The sequence below is a fragment of the Schistocerca piceifrons genome, chromosome 8 (genome assembly GCF_021461385.2).
Source record: "Schistocerca piceifrons isolate TAMUIC-IGC-003096 chromosome 8, iqSchPice1.1, whole genome shotgun sequence".
Lineage (NCBI taxonomy): Eukaryota > Metazoa > Arthropoda > Insecta > Orthoptera > Acrididae > Schistocerca > Schistocerca piceifrons.
In genome coordinates this window covers 342,465,113-342,481,589 of record NC_060145.1, presented here as the reverse complement: position 1 = coordinate 342,481,589, position 16,477 = coordinate 342,465,113, and the positions used below count along the sequence as shown (strand labels likewise).

Here is a 16,477-nt window from a genome sequence, read left to right as displayed (position 1 = left end):
CATCCACACCACACAGCAACTAATCACTGCCTACTTGACCTTTTCAACTTGCCACATCCTCCAAAACTCCCTACCAAAACTCCACCAAATACAGAGGCAACACATACACATAACACTGTTGTTTACCTTTCCCCCAAAACCCTAAGTTTGAAAGAAGTTTCAGTCCTATCCAATGCCTCACATTTAACCCTACACCCAAATTTCACCATGTGGAACTTGTCAACTACCTACTCTCCTTCTCCAGCCCTTGCAATGGAAGCACTTCTTTGCTGCCAATACCTCCAACAAAAACCAAGCTAATTCCAACACTGAACCCTCCCTCACCCAGTTCATAAGACCATCCAACTGTGACCCTTCCCCTCACACGTAATTAATTGCCGAATACCTTCCAGGAAGTCCTTACCTCCAACTTAGCCTCACCACCCTTTCCCAGGTGCCTTCCTCAGAACACCAATCTTTTAGCAGAAGAAATAAAGGCCATACACAACCTCAAAACACTGTTGACCTAATCATCCTACAGCCTGACAAAGGTTCCACTACTGTTTTTATGAATTGCAGTGACCACCTGACAGAAGGCCTCTGCCAATTATGACTACTCCACATATGGACTCTGCCTGAGTGATCCCATTCCAGAAGTCCAACACAACCTCCAATCCCTACTTAATGCCTCAGGCCCTTCCCAGAACCTCACCCTGAATCCATTTCCCTTCTCACTTCTATAACAGCCCGCACATCAACTTTCTATATGCTCCCCAAAATCCACAATCCAACAATCCTTGATGTCCCATTGTGCTGGTTATTGCGTCCCCTCTGAAAAAATTTCGGCTCTCATTGATCAAAATCTCCAACCAATTGCTGGAACCAAGCCTTCTGCAATGAAGATACCAACTACTTCCTTCATCGACTCTCCACCGTCCCCGACCTTTTACCTCCTAGATTCCTACTCGTCACTATTGATGACACCTCCCTATACATCAACATCCCTCATATCCACGGTCTTACCACTATTGAACACCACCTTTCTCAATGACTTTCAGACTCCAAACTCACTACTTCATTTCCCATACATCTTATTAACCTTATCCTAACCCCCAATTACTACTCCTTTGAAGGTAACATACACAAACAAATCTGCAGCATAGCCATGGACACTTGCAAGACACCCTCCCATGCCACCCTGTTTACAGGCTACCTATAGGAGACCTTGGTAGCCCCACAAAATGCCAAGCCAAGACACCATATCTTCATTCCTTCACAATCCAACACCTTCTCCCCCATCTGCTTCACCCCATCCACCTCAACCCAGCATGCCACCTTCCTAGACATGGACCTACTAACCTCTGTTTACACGAAATCCACCAACCACCAGTGGTACATGCATTTTGACTGCTTCCTTGACTGTGACCCTTCACACCAAAAAATCCACACCATACAGCCTGGCCACAAAGGGATGGGGAATCTGCAATGTCAAGAATTCCATTCCTCAGTGTGCTGAGGGTCTTACCCAGGCCTTCACAGACAGGCACTACCCCCAGACCTAGTCCACAAAAAGATCTCCCGTGCCATATCCCCTCACACCCCTAATCCCTCCTCCTCCTCCTCCTCCCTCCTCCTCCTCCTCCTCCTCCTCCTCCACCACCACCACCACCACCACCACCACCACCACCAACAACAACAACAACAACCACAACCACCATCCACAAAGGAATGCCCCTTTTATCACTCAACAGCATGTCCGACTGGAACCACATCCTTCACCAGGCTTTGATTATCCATCAGCATGCTCTGAAATGAGGCGTATCCTACCCAAGATCCTTCCCATCCCTCCTAAAGTGGTGTTCCATTACCCACCCAACCTCTACAATATCCTAGTCCATCCCTATTCCACTCCTAATTCCAACCCCTTGCCCAAGGATCATATTCCTGTGGAAAACCCAAGTGCAAAAGAAGCCCAATCAGTGCACCGAAAACTTCCCATTACAATTCTGTCACAAGTTTATCACAGCCTATCAGGCATTGGGTCACCTGTGAAAGCATCCATGTCATTTGCCAGCTCCGCTGCAATCATTGCGCTGCTTTTTATATTGGTATGACTACCAATTAGCTGTCCACCAGGATCAGCAGCCATCACTACTGTGGGCTAAAGCACAGTAGACCACCCTGTGGCACAACATGTAACTGAAGATAACATGCTTGATTTCAGTGGCTGCTTCACTGCCCCACCCATGTGGAGCCTCCTCTCCACCAACAGCTCTTCCGAACGGTGCAGATGGGAGTTATCCTTACAACAAAATTCTCTCCTCCCTAATTATCCCGGCCTCAACCTATGGAAACATACTATATCCACACCCTTCACCCAACAGTTTCCACCCCCCCCCCCACCCCCCCCCCACCCCCCAGTCGTACCATCTCCTCGGAATTCTTATCTACATTCTCTTTGTTTGAAACCCTCTGCAACACACCGGCTCATCTTTCCCTGCTCCGCTCCTTTTTCACTGCTTTTTTCCCCACCTCCCTGCACCACAACCTCCTGATGCTGAGCCTGTTGGCATTCTAGTCCCTGCACACTCTGCCAGAAAGTGTTCCTGTCTTCCCCCCACCTGTACACTACTATCCCTTCCCCTTCCCCACCTCCTCCAGGCTGCTGCTTCCATCCCATGGAATAGCTGCATAGTTACTCTAGGATAGTTACTCTAGCTGCTGGAGTTGGTGGTTATGTGTGCATGAGGTGTGCTTTCTTATGTGTATCAATGGTGTGGGTTTCCCTTTTGCTGATGAAGGGAGTGGCCAAAAGGTTCGTGTAATTGTCTTTTAATCATGCCTGTCTGAAACTTAGCATATCCTACTGTGAACAGTTCAGAGATATGGTTATACTCATAAGAATCAACAGCAAACCAACACCAACGACAATAGCTTAGGTGTACACGCCAACATTGCAAGCAGAAGATAGAGAGAGAGAGAGAGAGAGAGAGAGAGAGAGAGAGAGAGAGAGAGAGAGAGAGAGAGAGGAGAAAGTATATGAGGATACTTAATGGGTAATTCAGTATGGAAAGGAAGATGAAATTGTAATAATAATTGGGGATTAGAGTAGAAGAAAGGGTTATGTGAGAATATGGGCTTCTTGGTAGTAGAAATTGGAGAGGAGAAAGACTAATTGACTTCCACAATAAATTTCAGCTAGATGTCATAATTAAATTTTTCTCAAGATATCTTTATCTATCGTGATGACGGAAGCTGAAGAAATGAATTAAAACTTATGGCACAGCTGGGACTTGAACCCGGGTCTCCTTGCATACTAGGCAGGGATGTTGGCCATTACACTACTGCAGCACTACAGTTAGCATTGCTCCATGGACTACCTAAGTTCAACCCCCTCCCCAACAGAAACCTTGATTAACATTTTCAGCTTATTTCCCCTTCTTAGATTGCCACTATTGCTGAGGTTCTCCAGCATTGGAATAGCTCCACATCGTTTGATGAAATGGCGAAATCCTGTACCGCAGGAGTAGGTGATCTATGAATCTTACAATTATTACCATTTTTTTAATTTAGGTATAGTGCTGTTGTTGTGTAATGGCTAGCATTTGTGCCTAGTAAGCAAGAAGACCTGGGTTCAAGTCCTGGCCTTGGCAAGAATTTTAATTCATTTCTTCAGCTTCCATCACTATTATAAATTTCACATAGTAATTACAAATATTCTGTTCGAGAATCACAAGAGAAGCAGGCATACTTGGGAAAGGCTGGGACATACAGGAAGATTCCAGTTAGATTACGTCATGGCCAGGGAGTGTGTCCAAAATCAGATATTGGATTGTAAGACATACTCAGAAGCAGATATAGACCCAGGCCACAATTTGGTAATGATGAAGACTAGACTGAAGTATAAGAGAGTAGCCAGGAAGAATCAGTGTGCAAATACATGGGATACCGAAATACTAAGGAATGAAGAAATACACTTAAAGTTCTCTGAGGCTATATATACTGTGATAATGAATAGCTCAGTACGCATTTCAGTTGAAGAGGAATGTACATCTCTAGAAAGGGTAATCACAGAAGTTGGAAGGAAAATTGTAGGCACAAGAAATGTAGCTGCAGATAAACCACGCCTAATGGCAGAGTACAGGGTAACCAGGGCAAAAAAAAAAAAAAAAAAAAAAAAAAAAAAAAAAAAAAAAAAAAAAAAAAAAAAAAAAAAAGGCTGTTGGAAGGACTGACTCAGAATATGGAAAAGTAAAAACAATCTTCAGTGAAATTTAAAAAAAAGGATGGTAACATTAAGTGTGTCATGGAAATGCAGAGGACAGAGTGGATAGAGTACACTGAAGGAAGGCCTCTATGGGAGGGGTGGGGGGATGGGAGGGTGGGGGGGGGGGGGTGGCATGATAGAAGAAGGGGAGAAGAATCAAGAGCTGACAGGGAAGAGATGGGGGATCCAGTATTAGAATCAGAATTTAAATGAGCTTCGGAAGACATATTTGATATTACGGCAGAAGGGCACGATAAAATTATAGTTGAATTTCTAAAATCATTGAGGGAAGTAGCAACGAAACAACTACTCACATTGGCGTGTAAAATGTATGATACTTGTGATATACCATCACACTTTCTGAATAACATCACCCACACAATTTTGAAGATTGCAAGAGATGACAAGTATGAGAAATATCACACTATTGGCTTAACAGCTCACACATCCAAGTTGCTGACAAGAATAATATTCAGAAAAATGGAAAAGAAAATTGAGAATCCATCAGATGACAGTTTGGCTTTGTTGTTGTTGTGGTGGTCTTCAGTCCAGAGACTGGTTTGATGCAGCTTTCCATGCTATTCTATCCTGTGCAAGCTTCTTCATCTCCAAGTAACTACTGCAACATACATCCTCCTGAATTTGCTTGGTCTACCCATATCTTGGTCTCCCTCTACAATTTTTACCCTCCATGTTCCTCTCCAATACTAAATTGGTGATCCTTGATGCCTCAGAAAATGCCTTACCAACTGATCCCTTCTTCTAGTCAAGTTGTGCCACAAATTCCTCTTTGCCCAATTTCTACTCAGTACCTCCTCAATAGTTATGTAATCTACCTGTCTAATCTTCAGCATACTTTTGTAGCACCACATTTCGAAAGCTTATCTAAACTACTTATCGTCCATGTTTCATTTCCATACATGGCTACACTCCATACAAATACTTTCAGAAAAGACTTCCTGACATTTAAATCTATACTAGATGTTAACAAATTTTTCTTCTTCAGAAACGCTTTCCTTGCCATTGCCATTCTATATTTTATGTCCTCTCTACTTCAACCATCATCAGTTATTTTGCTCCCCAAATAGCAAAACTCCTTTACTACTTTAAGTATTTCATTTCCTAATCTAATTCCCTCCGCATCACCTGATTTAATTAGACTACATTCCATTAACCTTGTTTTGCTTCTGTTGATGTTCTTCCAGGTCTCTGACAGAATTACAATGACATTGGCAAACCTCAAAGTTTTTATTTCTTCTCCATGGATTTTAATTCCTACTCCAAATTTTTCTTTTGTTTTCTTTACTGCCTGCTCAATATACAGATTGAATAACATAGAGGATAAGCTACATCCCTGTCCCACTCCCTTCCCAACTACTGCTTCCTTTTCATGCCCATTGACTCTTATGACTGCCATCTGGTTTCTGTATAAATTGTAAATAGTGTTTCGCTCCCTCTATTTGATCCCCGTCACCTTCAGAATTTCCAGTCAACATTGTCAAAAGCTTTCTCTAAGTCTACAAATGCTATAAATGTAGGTTTGCCTTTCCTTAATCTATCTTCTAAGATAAGTCATAGGGTCAGTATTGCCTCACGTGTTCCAACATTTCTATGCAATTCAAACTGATCTTCCTCGAGGTCAGCTTCTACCAGTTTTTCCATTCATCTGTAAAGAATTCGCGTTAGTATTTTGCAGCCATGACAAACTGATAGTTCGGTAATTTTCACACCTGTCAACACCTGCTTTCTTTGGGATTGGAATTATTATATTCTTCTTTAAGTCTGAAGGTATTTCACCTGTCTCATACATCTTGCTCACCAGATAGTAGAGTTTTGTCAGGGCTGGCTCTCCCAAGGTTTTAGGAAAGATAAAAGCACCAGAGGTAGTTCTCATGTAGTGGCTGATAATGGAAGCAACTATGGAGAAGAATTAAGACATATTCACAGGATTTGTCAACCAAGGAAAAGTGTTTGATAATGTGAAATGCTGCAAGATGTTTGAAATTCTAAGAAAAATAAGGGTAAGCTGTAGGGAAACATGGGTGACACAATATGTACAAGAACTAAAAGGGAACAATAAGAATGGAAGGCGAAGAACAAAGTGCCCAGATTAACAAGACTGAAAAACAGGGATGTAGTCTTTTGCCCCTAATGTACAATCTGTAAATTGAAGACTCAATGATGGAATAAAAAGAAAGATTTAAGAGTGGGATTTAAATTCAAGGTGAAATGTTATCAATGATAAGACTTGCTGATGACATTGTTCTCTTCAATGAAAGTAGAGGAGAATTATAGGATATGTTGAATGGAATGAACAGTCTAATGAGTACAGAAAATGGATTGAGAGTAAATTGATGACGGATGAAAATAATGAGAAGTAGCGAAATGACAACAGTGAGAAACTAAAGATCAGGATTGGTGATCACGATGTAGATGGAGTGAATGAATTCTACTTCCAACGCAGCAAGATAACCCATGACAGACGAAGCACGGGGGACCGAAGAAGCAGACTGGCACTGGCAGGAAGGGCATTTCTGGCCAAGAGAAGTCTACTGGTATCAAACACAAGTCTTAATTTGAGGAAGAAATTTCTGAGAATGTATGTTTGGAGATCAGCATTGTGTGGTAGTGAAACATGGGCTCTGGGAAAACTTGAACACTAGGGAATCAAAGCATCTGATATGAGGTACCACAGAAGAATGTTGAAAATAAGGTGGACTGATAAAGTAAGGAATGAAGAGGTACTCTGTAGAATCGACAAAGAAAGGAATATATGGAAAACACTGACAAGAATAAGGGACAGGATGATAGGACATCTGTTAAGACATCAGGGTACAACTTCCGTGGCACTAGAGGAAGCTGTAGAGGGTAAAAACTGTACAGCAAAACAGAGACTGAAATACATCCAGCCAATAATTGAGGATTTAGGTTGCAAGTGCTGCTGCGAGATGAAAAGGTTGGCAGAGGGGAGGAATTTGTGGTGGACCGCATGAAACCAGTCACAACACTGATGACTTAAAAAAAAAGGGGGGGGGGAGGGGGAATAAGAAGAAGAAGAAGAAGAAGAAGAAGACATCAAAGTTTATACTCAGTGAGCACTGGAGAGACACTATTTGCAAATAGAATAGTACATGAAGTGTTACATGATCTACCCTCTGACATACACCACAGGGCAATAGCATAATATAAATGTAGATGTTTGGCACACAAAGTTTTATTTCTTTATCTCTAAAACATAGAATACAAAACACATTATTTCACTTACCACATCATCAGAAACATTTGGGGGGACCCAATCGAATGCCACTTCAGCACTTTTAACAGTTTTTGCATTGTCGACACCTGGGACTTTGATATTCAGACCTGTAACCATACAATCAGAAATTTTTAGATGTGTCCCACATGAGATAAGCACTTAAAATAAAATAAATTAGCTAGAGTTGAATAAATTATTCTGCCTGGAGTCCAGGAACCGTTGAAGATGACTTGGTCAGTTATTGAGATATTGATCAGAAGAATGGAATCATCAACTTGGATGGAAATTCAAAGACATATCACCATTCAGTCATTCTAAGAAGCCCGCCTGGCTAGCCGTGCGGTCTAACGCACTGCTTCCTGAGCAGGAAGGTGTGCCAGTCTCCGGCACTAGTCCGCCTGGCGGACTAGTGTCGAGGTCCAGTGTGCCAGCCAGCCTGTGGATGGTTTTTAAGGCGGTTTTCCATCTGTCTCGGTGAATGCTGGCTGGTTCCCGTTATTCCACCTCGGTTACACTATGTCAGTGATTGCTGCGCAAACACTGTCTCCATGTACACATACACCATAATTACTCTACCACACAAACATTGGGGTTACACTTAGTTGGAATGAGACATTCGCGGGGGGTCCACTGGGGGCCGAACCATATAATAACCCCGAGTTCGGTGTGGGGCAGCGGTGGGGTAAGTGGACTGCTGTAGCCTGTTGTGGGGTTGTGAACCACTGAGGGCTATGGCAAGGATGAAGCCTCTCCATCGTTTCTAGGTCCCCAGTTCAATACATACATACATACATTCTAAAAAATCTAAGAGGCTGGTATCTCTTCCTTATGAACAATGTCCTTTGTAATCCATGTCACTGATTTTCTCTTCAAGCCTTAATGACAATTCTGTGGTACAATCTGGATCAGAATGGCAAAGATTTCAGTACTACACACAAATTATGCTACTTCATAAAATAGCTTATCTGCTCATTAAGTAAGTTGTAGCTTGCATATTAATGGTGAAGACTGCACATCATACGTAGTGATTGGCCATACTATTATCAACATATGACTAAAGTAATGTTATAGGCTGCACGGTCGATGAAGTGAGTACCTGAATAATATTACGTAAGTGGTTACCCTCCAAGGATCATACAATGCATGTAGCAATAAATTTTCTCACATTCACTGACTTGTATACACTATCACACAAAAATCACACTAAAAATAGAAGTAAGAAAGATTATACACTAATATCTGAAGGGTAAGCATAATCGAGAAAAAGAATACTCAAAGAGAAAAAGTGAAAAGTTACTATATATGACCAAGAACTCAACACATGCAGGAATAATTGTGCTCCACCTAAAAAAAATCTATTTATCTGAATGTCCAAAATGGAGCTACATTTTTGCAGAGAAAATGCATCTTACTAGTAAAACTATTGAACCATTCCACATTATAACAAGTTATTGCAAATATGACCTGCGTAACACATACAAAAGTAAGCAAACTGTACAGCAAAGGAAAGTACCTCTTTTGAATAGCATGCCATTCATAGACAATTAAGAGCAGTGACCTAGATCCATAATGCCTCAAACATGTTTGCACTTTCACTGAGAGTAGGCTTCAGCCTTTTGTTGAATTTTGCAATGTTATTCCAGTCAGATCTTATCTTGAAGCAGAGAATCCTTGGTTATCTTGAAGCAAATCAAACACAAACCAACATCGCAGAAGCACTAAATGTGTCATTATAAAGCTTTCATGATGATTCCCTGACATACGAAAGGCTCACTGTTGCACAGTGCAAGGTAACCAAGGGCAACTATACCAGAACAGGACAGATAGCTGGAATTGATCAATAAAAATAAATTATGTATCTAAAAGAGTTGTTGACAAACCTAGCATGTATTCATCAGTTTAAGGCTGCTGACGACTCGTATATTTGAAGCACAGAGAGGCTGGTCACAGAACATTGCAGAAAAAGACTTGTCTGGTGAAGGTGGAGTCCTCGAGCTGGAACATTAATTGCAGCTGTGCCTCCCTCCCCCCTCCCCCATAACAAGCACCCTTTCAGACTTTGCACAGCTCTTTGTCAGGAAGAGAGTATCCAACTCACTACCCGGCATGTGTGACAATTATTAAAAGTCACCCTTTCTGCCATTAACTGATCACTTGCTGGGAAAGAGATTTTTATCTTTTTCTGAAATGTGCACATTCAGTTTGATTTTTTTCATCATTCATCCTTTGATCATTTAGTACAATGATATGGATAAGGCATTTCCAAAGAGGTACACAATGCCTAGTTCTGTAGCACTTAGCACATACCATTCATGTAACAAGCCCTTATTTCTTTATTATGCTTAATTTATAGCTATCAAATTTCTAGGTGTGATGACTGTTTGTTTCAGAACTTGAATGGGAGAAATCAGTCTGAAACAGAACATAATCGCATAAGGAAATGATATTAAATTAAAACAGTTAAAGGATCACAAAATCTTCTAACATCCTGGGGAGAAACCCATTTACAGCTTTAAACGTAACTACTTGGCACTCTTCAGTGAGTGGAAAAATTCATCTCCTCACCAAGACACACAAACAGACATGACTAGTAATTGTGTCACTTCTTAGGTGTTTAAGCTATAACCATTAATCTTTTCACTCCAAAACGAATAACAATGGTGCAATATCTCAGAAAATGCTTCAGAAAAACTTCTGATCTCACAAGCCACTAGTAAGATGATAACTGATAAGTCACAGTACGTCCCAAACTGTAGTTTCACAACTATGACCTATGCAACTATCAAATAACTCAAAACAGGTCAGGGCAACACTAAGCAAAAGAAACTACAGCTAAAGACAATTATTAATTTTTATTACGGACTGTTGGGATATGTGGCAGTATGTACTTTGATTCCACTGAGACTTGGAGACAGCGAAAGGAGGCAGAATATCATTCAAACTGTCTGCAGAAATGTTTTTAGTTGTGACTTATGAATAGGGGCTCCTTAAATACATGCCCCTAAGGAAAAAATTACTAACCTCACTCACTCAAATACATGCAGATACAAAGCGGTCTTGTCTGTTCATAAAATCACTTAAGACAAGGCGGCTGGTGTTACTTCACCTGTTTAAGTTTTCTATTGACAAAAAACTATTGTCCTCTCGTGAGTCTCTCTTGAACCATTCAGATAAGAATCACACAGAACCTACATCAGTATAAACCCTTATATTATTGTAGTGGAAAAGAAAATAAAGGATTTGTTCAATGATGATCAGTTTGGATTTCAGAGAGGCAAGGGCACCAGAAAGGCAATTCTGACATTGCAATTGGTACAGAAGCAATACTTAATAAAAATCAAGACACAATCATAAGATTTGTCAATCTTGAAAAAGAAGTGTTTGACAATATAAAATAGAGCAAGATGTTCGAAATCCTGAGAAAAGAAGGAGCAAGCCATAAAGAATTATGGATAATATATAATGTATGCAAGAACCAAGAGAGAACAATAAGGACAGAAAAAAGATGAAGTTCTCATATCAAAATGGGTGTAAGATATCAATATCAACTCTTGTCCCAACTGTACAATATACACTATGTGATCAAAAGTATCCAGACACCCCCAAAACCATACATTTTTGATCCTAGGTGCATTGTGCTGCCACCTACTGCCAGGTACTCCATATCAGCGACCTCAGTAATCATTAGACATCATGAGAGAGCACAATGGGACATTCCGTGTCACTTGTGTCATATGTCTGCAAGCGAGATTTCCACACTCCTAAACGTCCCTAGGTCCACTGTTTCTGATGTGATAGTGAAGTGGAAACGTGAAGGGACACGTACAACACAAAAGCGTACAGGCCGACCTCATCTCTTGACTGACAGAGACTGCTGACAGTTGAAGAGGGTCATAATGTGTAATAGGCAGACATCTATCCAGACCATCGCACAGGAATTCCAAACTGCATCAAGAACCACTGCAAGTACTATGACAGTTAGGCGGGAGGTGAGAAAACTTGGATTTCATGCTTGAGCGGCTGCTCATAAGACACACATCACACCAGTAAATGCCAAACGATGACCCGCTTGGTGTAAGGAGCATGAACATTGGATGATTGAACAGTGGAAAAATGTTATGTGGTGTGACAAATCACGGTAAGCGTTTGTAGTACCAACAGTAAAATTTGGAGGTGGTGGTGTTACGATGTGGTCGTGTTTTTCATGGAGGGGGCTTGCACCCCTTGTTGTTTTGCGTGGCACTATCACAGCACAGGCCTACAGTGATGTTTTAAGCACCTTCTTGCTTCCCACTGTGGAAGAGCAATTCGGCGATGGCCATTGCATCTTTCAACACAATCAATCACCTGTTCCTAATGCGCGGCTTGTGGCGGAGTGGTTACACGACAATAACATCCCAGTAATAGACTGGCTTGCACAGAGTCCTGACATGAATCCTATAGAACACCTTTGAGATGTTTTGGAATGCAGATTTCGTGCCAGGCCTCACTGACATTGATATCTCTCCTCAGTACAGCACTCCATGAATAATGGGCTGCCATACACCAAGAAACCTGTGAGAGTGGAAGCTGTCATCAAGGCTAAGGGTGGGCCTACACCATGTTGAATTCCTGCATTACCAATGGAGGGCACCACGAGCTTGTAAGTCATTTTAGCCAGTTGTCTGGATACTCTTGATCACATTGTGTATACATCAAAGCAGCAATAATGGAAATAAAAGAAAGGTTCAAGAGTGGGATTGAAATTTAGGGTGAAAGGATATTAATGGTAACATTCACTGATGACACTGCTATCCTCAGTGAAAGTTAAGAATAGTTACGTGACCTGTTGAACAGAATGAACAGTCTACTGAGTAGAGAGTATGGATTCAGAGTACAGAGAACAAAGCTGCAAGTAATGAGCAGTAGCAGAAATGAGAACAACAAGAGACTTAACATAAAATCTCAGGACTGTGATGTAAACGAGTTCAGGAATCCTGATACTTCGGAATAAAACAAGACATGGTGGATGAAGCGAGGAAGACATGAAAAGCAGATTAGCATACGCAAAACAGGCATTCTTGGCAAAGAGAAATCTGCTAGTTACAAACATGAGCCTCAATCTGAAGAAAACATTTCTAAGAATGTATGTCAGAGCACACCATTGTGTTGTAGTGAATCATGAAATGTGGGAACACCAGAAACGAAAATAACCAAAGCATTTGAGTTGTGGTGCTACAGAAGAATGTTCAAAATGCTGAGACACAAAATGAGGTTGTCTGCAGAATTGGTAAAGAATGGAATATGTGTAAAACACTGATAAGAATAAGGGACTGGATGATATGGCACGTGTTAAAACAGCAAGGACTTACTCCCATGGCACTAGGAGGAGTTGCACAGGGGTAAAAAGTGTAGGGAATGCCAGAGACGGGAATAACAAATAATTTAGGATGTAGGATGTTAAATGCTACTCTGAGATGGAGAGATTTGGCACAAGAGAGAAATTTGTGGCAGGACACACTGAATCAGTCAAAAAACTGTACTGTGTATGCGTGGGTTTGCAGGATGTTATCTCTGATAAACTTTTTCTGCATATGTGACTATACATTGTTTTATAGATGAACATTTCAAATACTATTGCATGTGGTCTTCATCACTGAAGTGTCTTACGATTTTACTACTTTACTATTCCTGAAAGATTATCTGCCATGATAACACAATGAAATCTCTATGTTTATTAACTGTGTGAGATGTCTCATTGGATATGTTAATTGTTTTCATCGATGTACATTAATGATCATACACTAACTTCAGACAGGTAATGTAAGACACAATATACATACAACATTTTGCAGTTACAGTAATTGGTGTCACTAATCTCCAAGACACCCATTTTGTTGCCGACATTGCTCACCACAAGGATAAAAAAGGAAGTTCATTAGCTAGGTGCAAAGTTGACTGTCATGCAATCATTTCAGTCATGTGTCAATAAGGTTTTGTTCGTGTGTCATTTTAGGGTGTTCATGTTGTGTTTAATTAAAATTGATAAACTGGAATACTCTTTCATACTAAAATTCTTTGTTTTGCATCACCAACTGAAATGCATCCAAAGTTGCTTAAGTTTTATAAGGAGTCTGCTCCTTTGTTTTCAATAGGTAAGAAATGTGTGACTCAATCCAGTTGTAGACATATTACCTTGAAGATGATCTCCCTGAAGGTTATCCCAAAATAGCAGTCACATATGAAAATACCGAAAAGTGCAAAATGTGCTATTGGGTGATCAGCGGAAAGGGAAAATAATGGCTAAGCCCCTTTACTGGATAAACTGAACAAGTAACTCACAAAAACATGAGCACTTTCGGTAAGAAAAAAGATAATTCATTTCACGAATCTGCAACTGTCATGCATAGAAATGATTAGCTGCACTAAAAACAGCTACCTCACTGATACTATTCTCTATAGCAACTGGAATATGTCACAACACGGAGATGCTGCCCGAGTGGCCAAGGGCATCAAATGGTGAGTCGCTGAAAATCACTGATGACAAAAACTGTGGGAAAGCAACAAGGCAACACGACAGTATGGTGGTAAGTTCGTATGGGACCAAACTGCTGAGGTCATCGGTCGCTAGGCTTCCACACTAATTAACCTAACGTATACTAAGAGGACACACACACACACACACACACACACACACACACACACACACACGCGCGCACAGAGAGAGAGAGAGAGAGAGAGAGAGAGAGAGAGAGAGAGAGAGAGGGGGGAGGCGCGCGCGGCATGACGATATGACAAGTCCGGCGTATAAACCAAAATGAGAACCAAGTCATAACTACATGAGGCCTATCTAAAACGTATCCGACCTTTGACCAGAAAAAATATTTCCAATACCTGCCTTGTGCTTGCACATACTTTGCCCACCGATACTTCCACTGCCGGGAACACCTCTGGAAGTCTTCTTTTGGAATGGTGTTCAGCTCCGTCATCATGTTCTGCATTCTCTCTTCTCTACTCTCAAAATGGGATCCTTTCAGCGACGTCTTCAATTTTGGAAACAACCAGAAGTCGCAAGGAGCCACGTCTGGAGAGTAGGAAGGTTGAAAAATGGCTGTATTCCATGTTCGGCCAAGAAATTTTGGATAAAGTGGAATGAATGTGCGGGGATGTTGTCGTGATGCAGTTGCCAGTTTTTCGCCATTCACATGTCTGGTCTTTTGCACCGAACTGCATCACAGAGTCACCAGAGAACATGTTGATAGTACTCCTTTGTCACTGTTTGTCCTCCTGGTGCGTATTCGTGATGCAGAATTCCAGGGACATCAAAGAAGACAGTCAGCATCACCTCGATTTTGCTTCACACCTGCCGCACTTTCTTCATCTTTGGAGACTCGGGATGCTGCCATTGCGATGACTATCTTTTTGTTTCTGGGTCATACCCATACACCCATGACTCATCTCCACCTATCACGGTGTTCAGAAATCCAGGATCAGTGTTGGTGGTGTACACATGGTCCTGTGCAATGTCTACTTTTTGTTCCAGCGACAATTACTTGGGCACAAATTTTGCAGCCACTTGGTGCATGTTCAAATCATCACGCAAAATTGCATGTGCAGAATCTTTACTCACTCCAACCTCTTGGGCAATCTCTCGCACAGTCAAACGACAATCTGCCATCACCATTTGCATCCTCTCAATAACTGCTGCACTCCGAGCAATTTGGGGCCCAAAACGCTGGTCATTCTCCGCTGATGTGTGGCCACTTTTGAATCAATTGAACCACTCCTTAATTTGTGTTACACCCATCTCATCTTCTCCAAACACCTGCTGAATGTTACAAATTGTTTCGCTTTGAGAATCACCAAGATTTTGACAAAATTTGATGCAGTATCTCTGCTCAATACTTTCAGTCATCTTGAGAGAATCGGTAATCCGACGAACACATTGTGTAGCGCCTCACTCAACAACCGACAGGCAGCGACAGATGTGCTGGAAGGCGGGGACAAAATTCACGCATGCGCATGAAGGTCTCTTCCTTTACTGCGTACAGTGGGGCCGCGCTATCGTCTCTATTTTGCACAGGAAAATCAAAGGTCGGATACTTTTTAGACAGACCTCGTATGTGAAGCCAAGCAACACAGCATACAAGGAACAATACATAAGTGCAATTGGAACACGACTGAGGACTGGATCGTGGTGTGGCCAGCTTTACAGCATGGCCACATGTACCAACAGTTTGGCACGTGGGGCATGGCCCACACCTAGCGTTGATGCAATGACAGCAGTGTCCGCAAATATCAGGAACATCGCCTAGCGTCTATCATCTAGGTCCACGTGTTCTGGCGGGCTTTCACACTCATTGGGACAGGATACCGATTTTTTGTACAAACTAGGAAAAATCTGAGAAGAATTCTTGTTTGAAATAAAAAGATGATGATCAAAGCTAATTTCCATTTTGCAGATCTTGAGATAACACATTTTTGGGAAATTGGGAGAAGCTGAAATTACAGTTGACAACTTGCATTGCCGCAAGAGACATACTTGAAAAATAAATTACATTTTAGCATGATTAAAAGATATTTTATTTAATGGTTACTAACTTTTCAATTGACCCTCGAACTGTCAGATGTCCAAGAATCAAAATATACTTAAGTGTGGTGTATCCACACGAACAATCATTTTCAGATTCTATGTGACCTCACCTGGCATGCAGCAACTCATTTTCTTAAAATTAATTAACTCCAAAAGTGGTAATGTTGAACTGGAGTGTTTCTAATTTAGAACCATATGGCACAAACCACTCTCACAGATTCTCTGGTTAACCACTTAACAATAAGAACTTAAAATCTAGAATTTATTCGAGCAACTTACAAATAAACCTTACTTACATGTGTTCAGCACTAACAGTTTAGTGTTAGACCGCTAGAGAGTACCCATTCCAGCACCTGTAACTTCCCAGTTGGTGTTTACTGTAACATCTCGACACGACATTCAA

At 41.3% G+C, this 16,477-nt stretch overlaps 1 protein-coding gene across 5 annotated transcripts in view; it reads right to left on the bottom strand.

The window, feature by feature from the left end:
- Positions 1-16,477, bottom strand: part of LOC124711450 (testin) — a 110,046-nt gene that overhangs the window by 74,300 nt on the left and 19,269 nt on the right. For all 5 annotated transcript variants that reach the window (XM_047241533.1, XM_047241535.1, XM_047241536.1 and 2 more), the window contains exon 5: positions 7,512-7,609. In XM_047241533.1, coding sequence (XP_047097489.1) covers positions 7,512-7,609 — 98 coding nt within the window. The remainder of the gene's footprint in view (positions 1-7,511; positions 7,610-16,477) is intronic.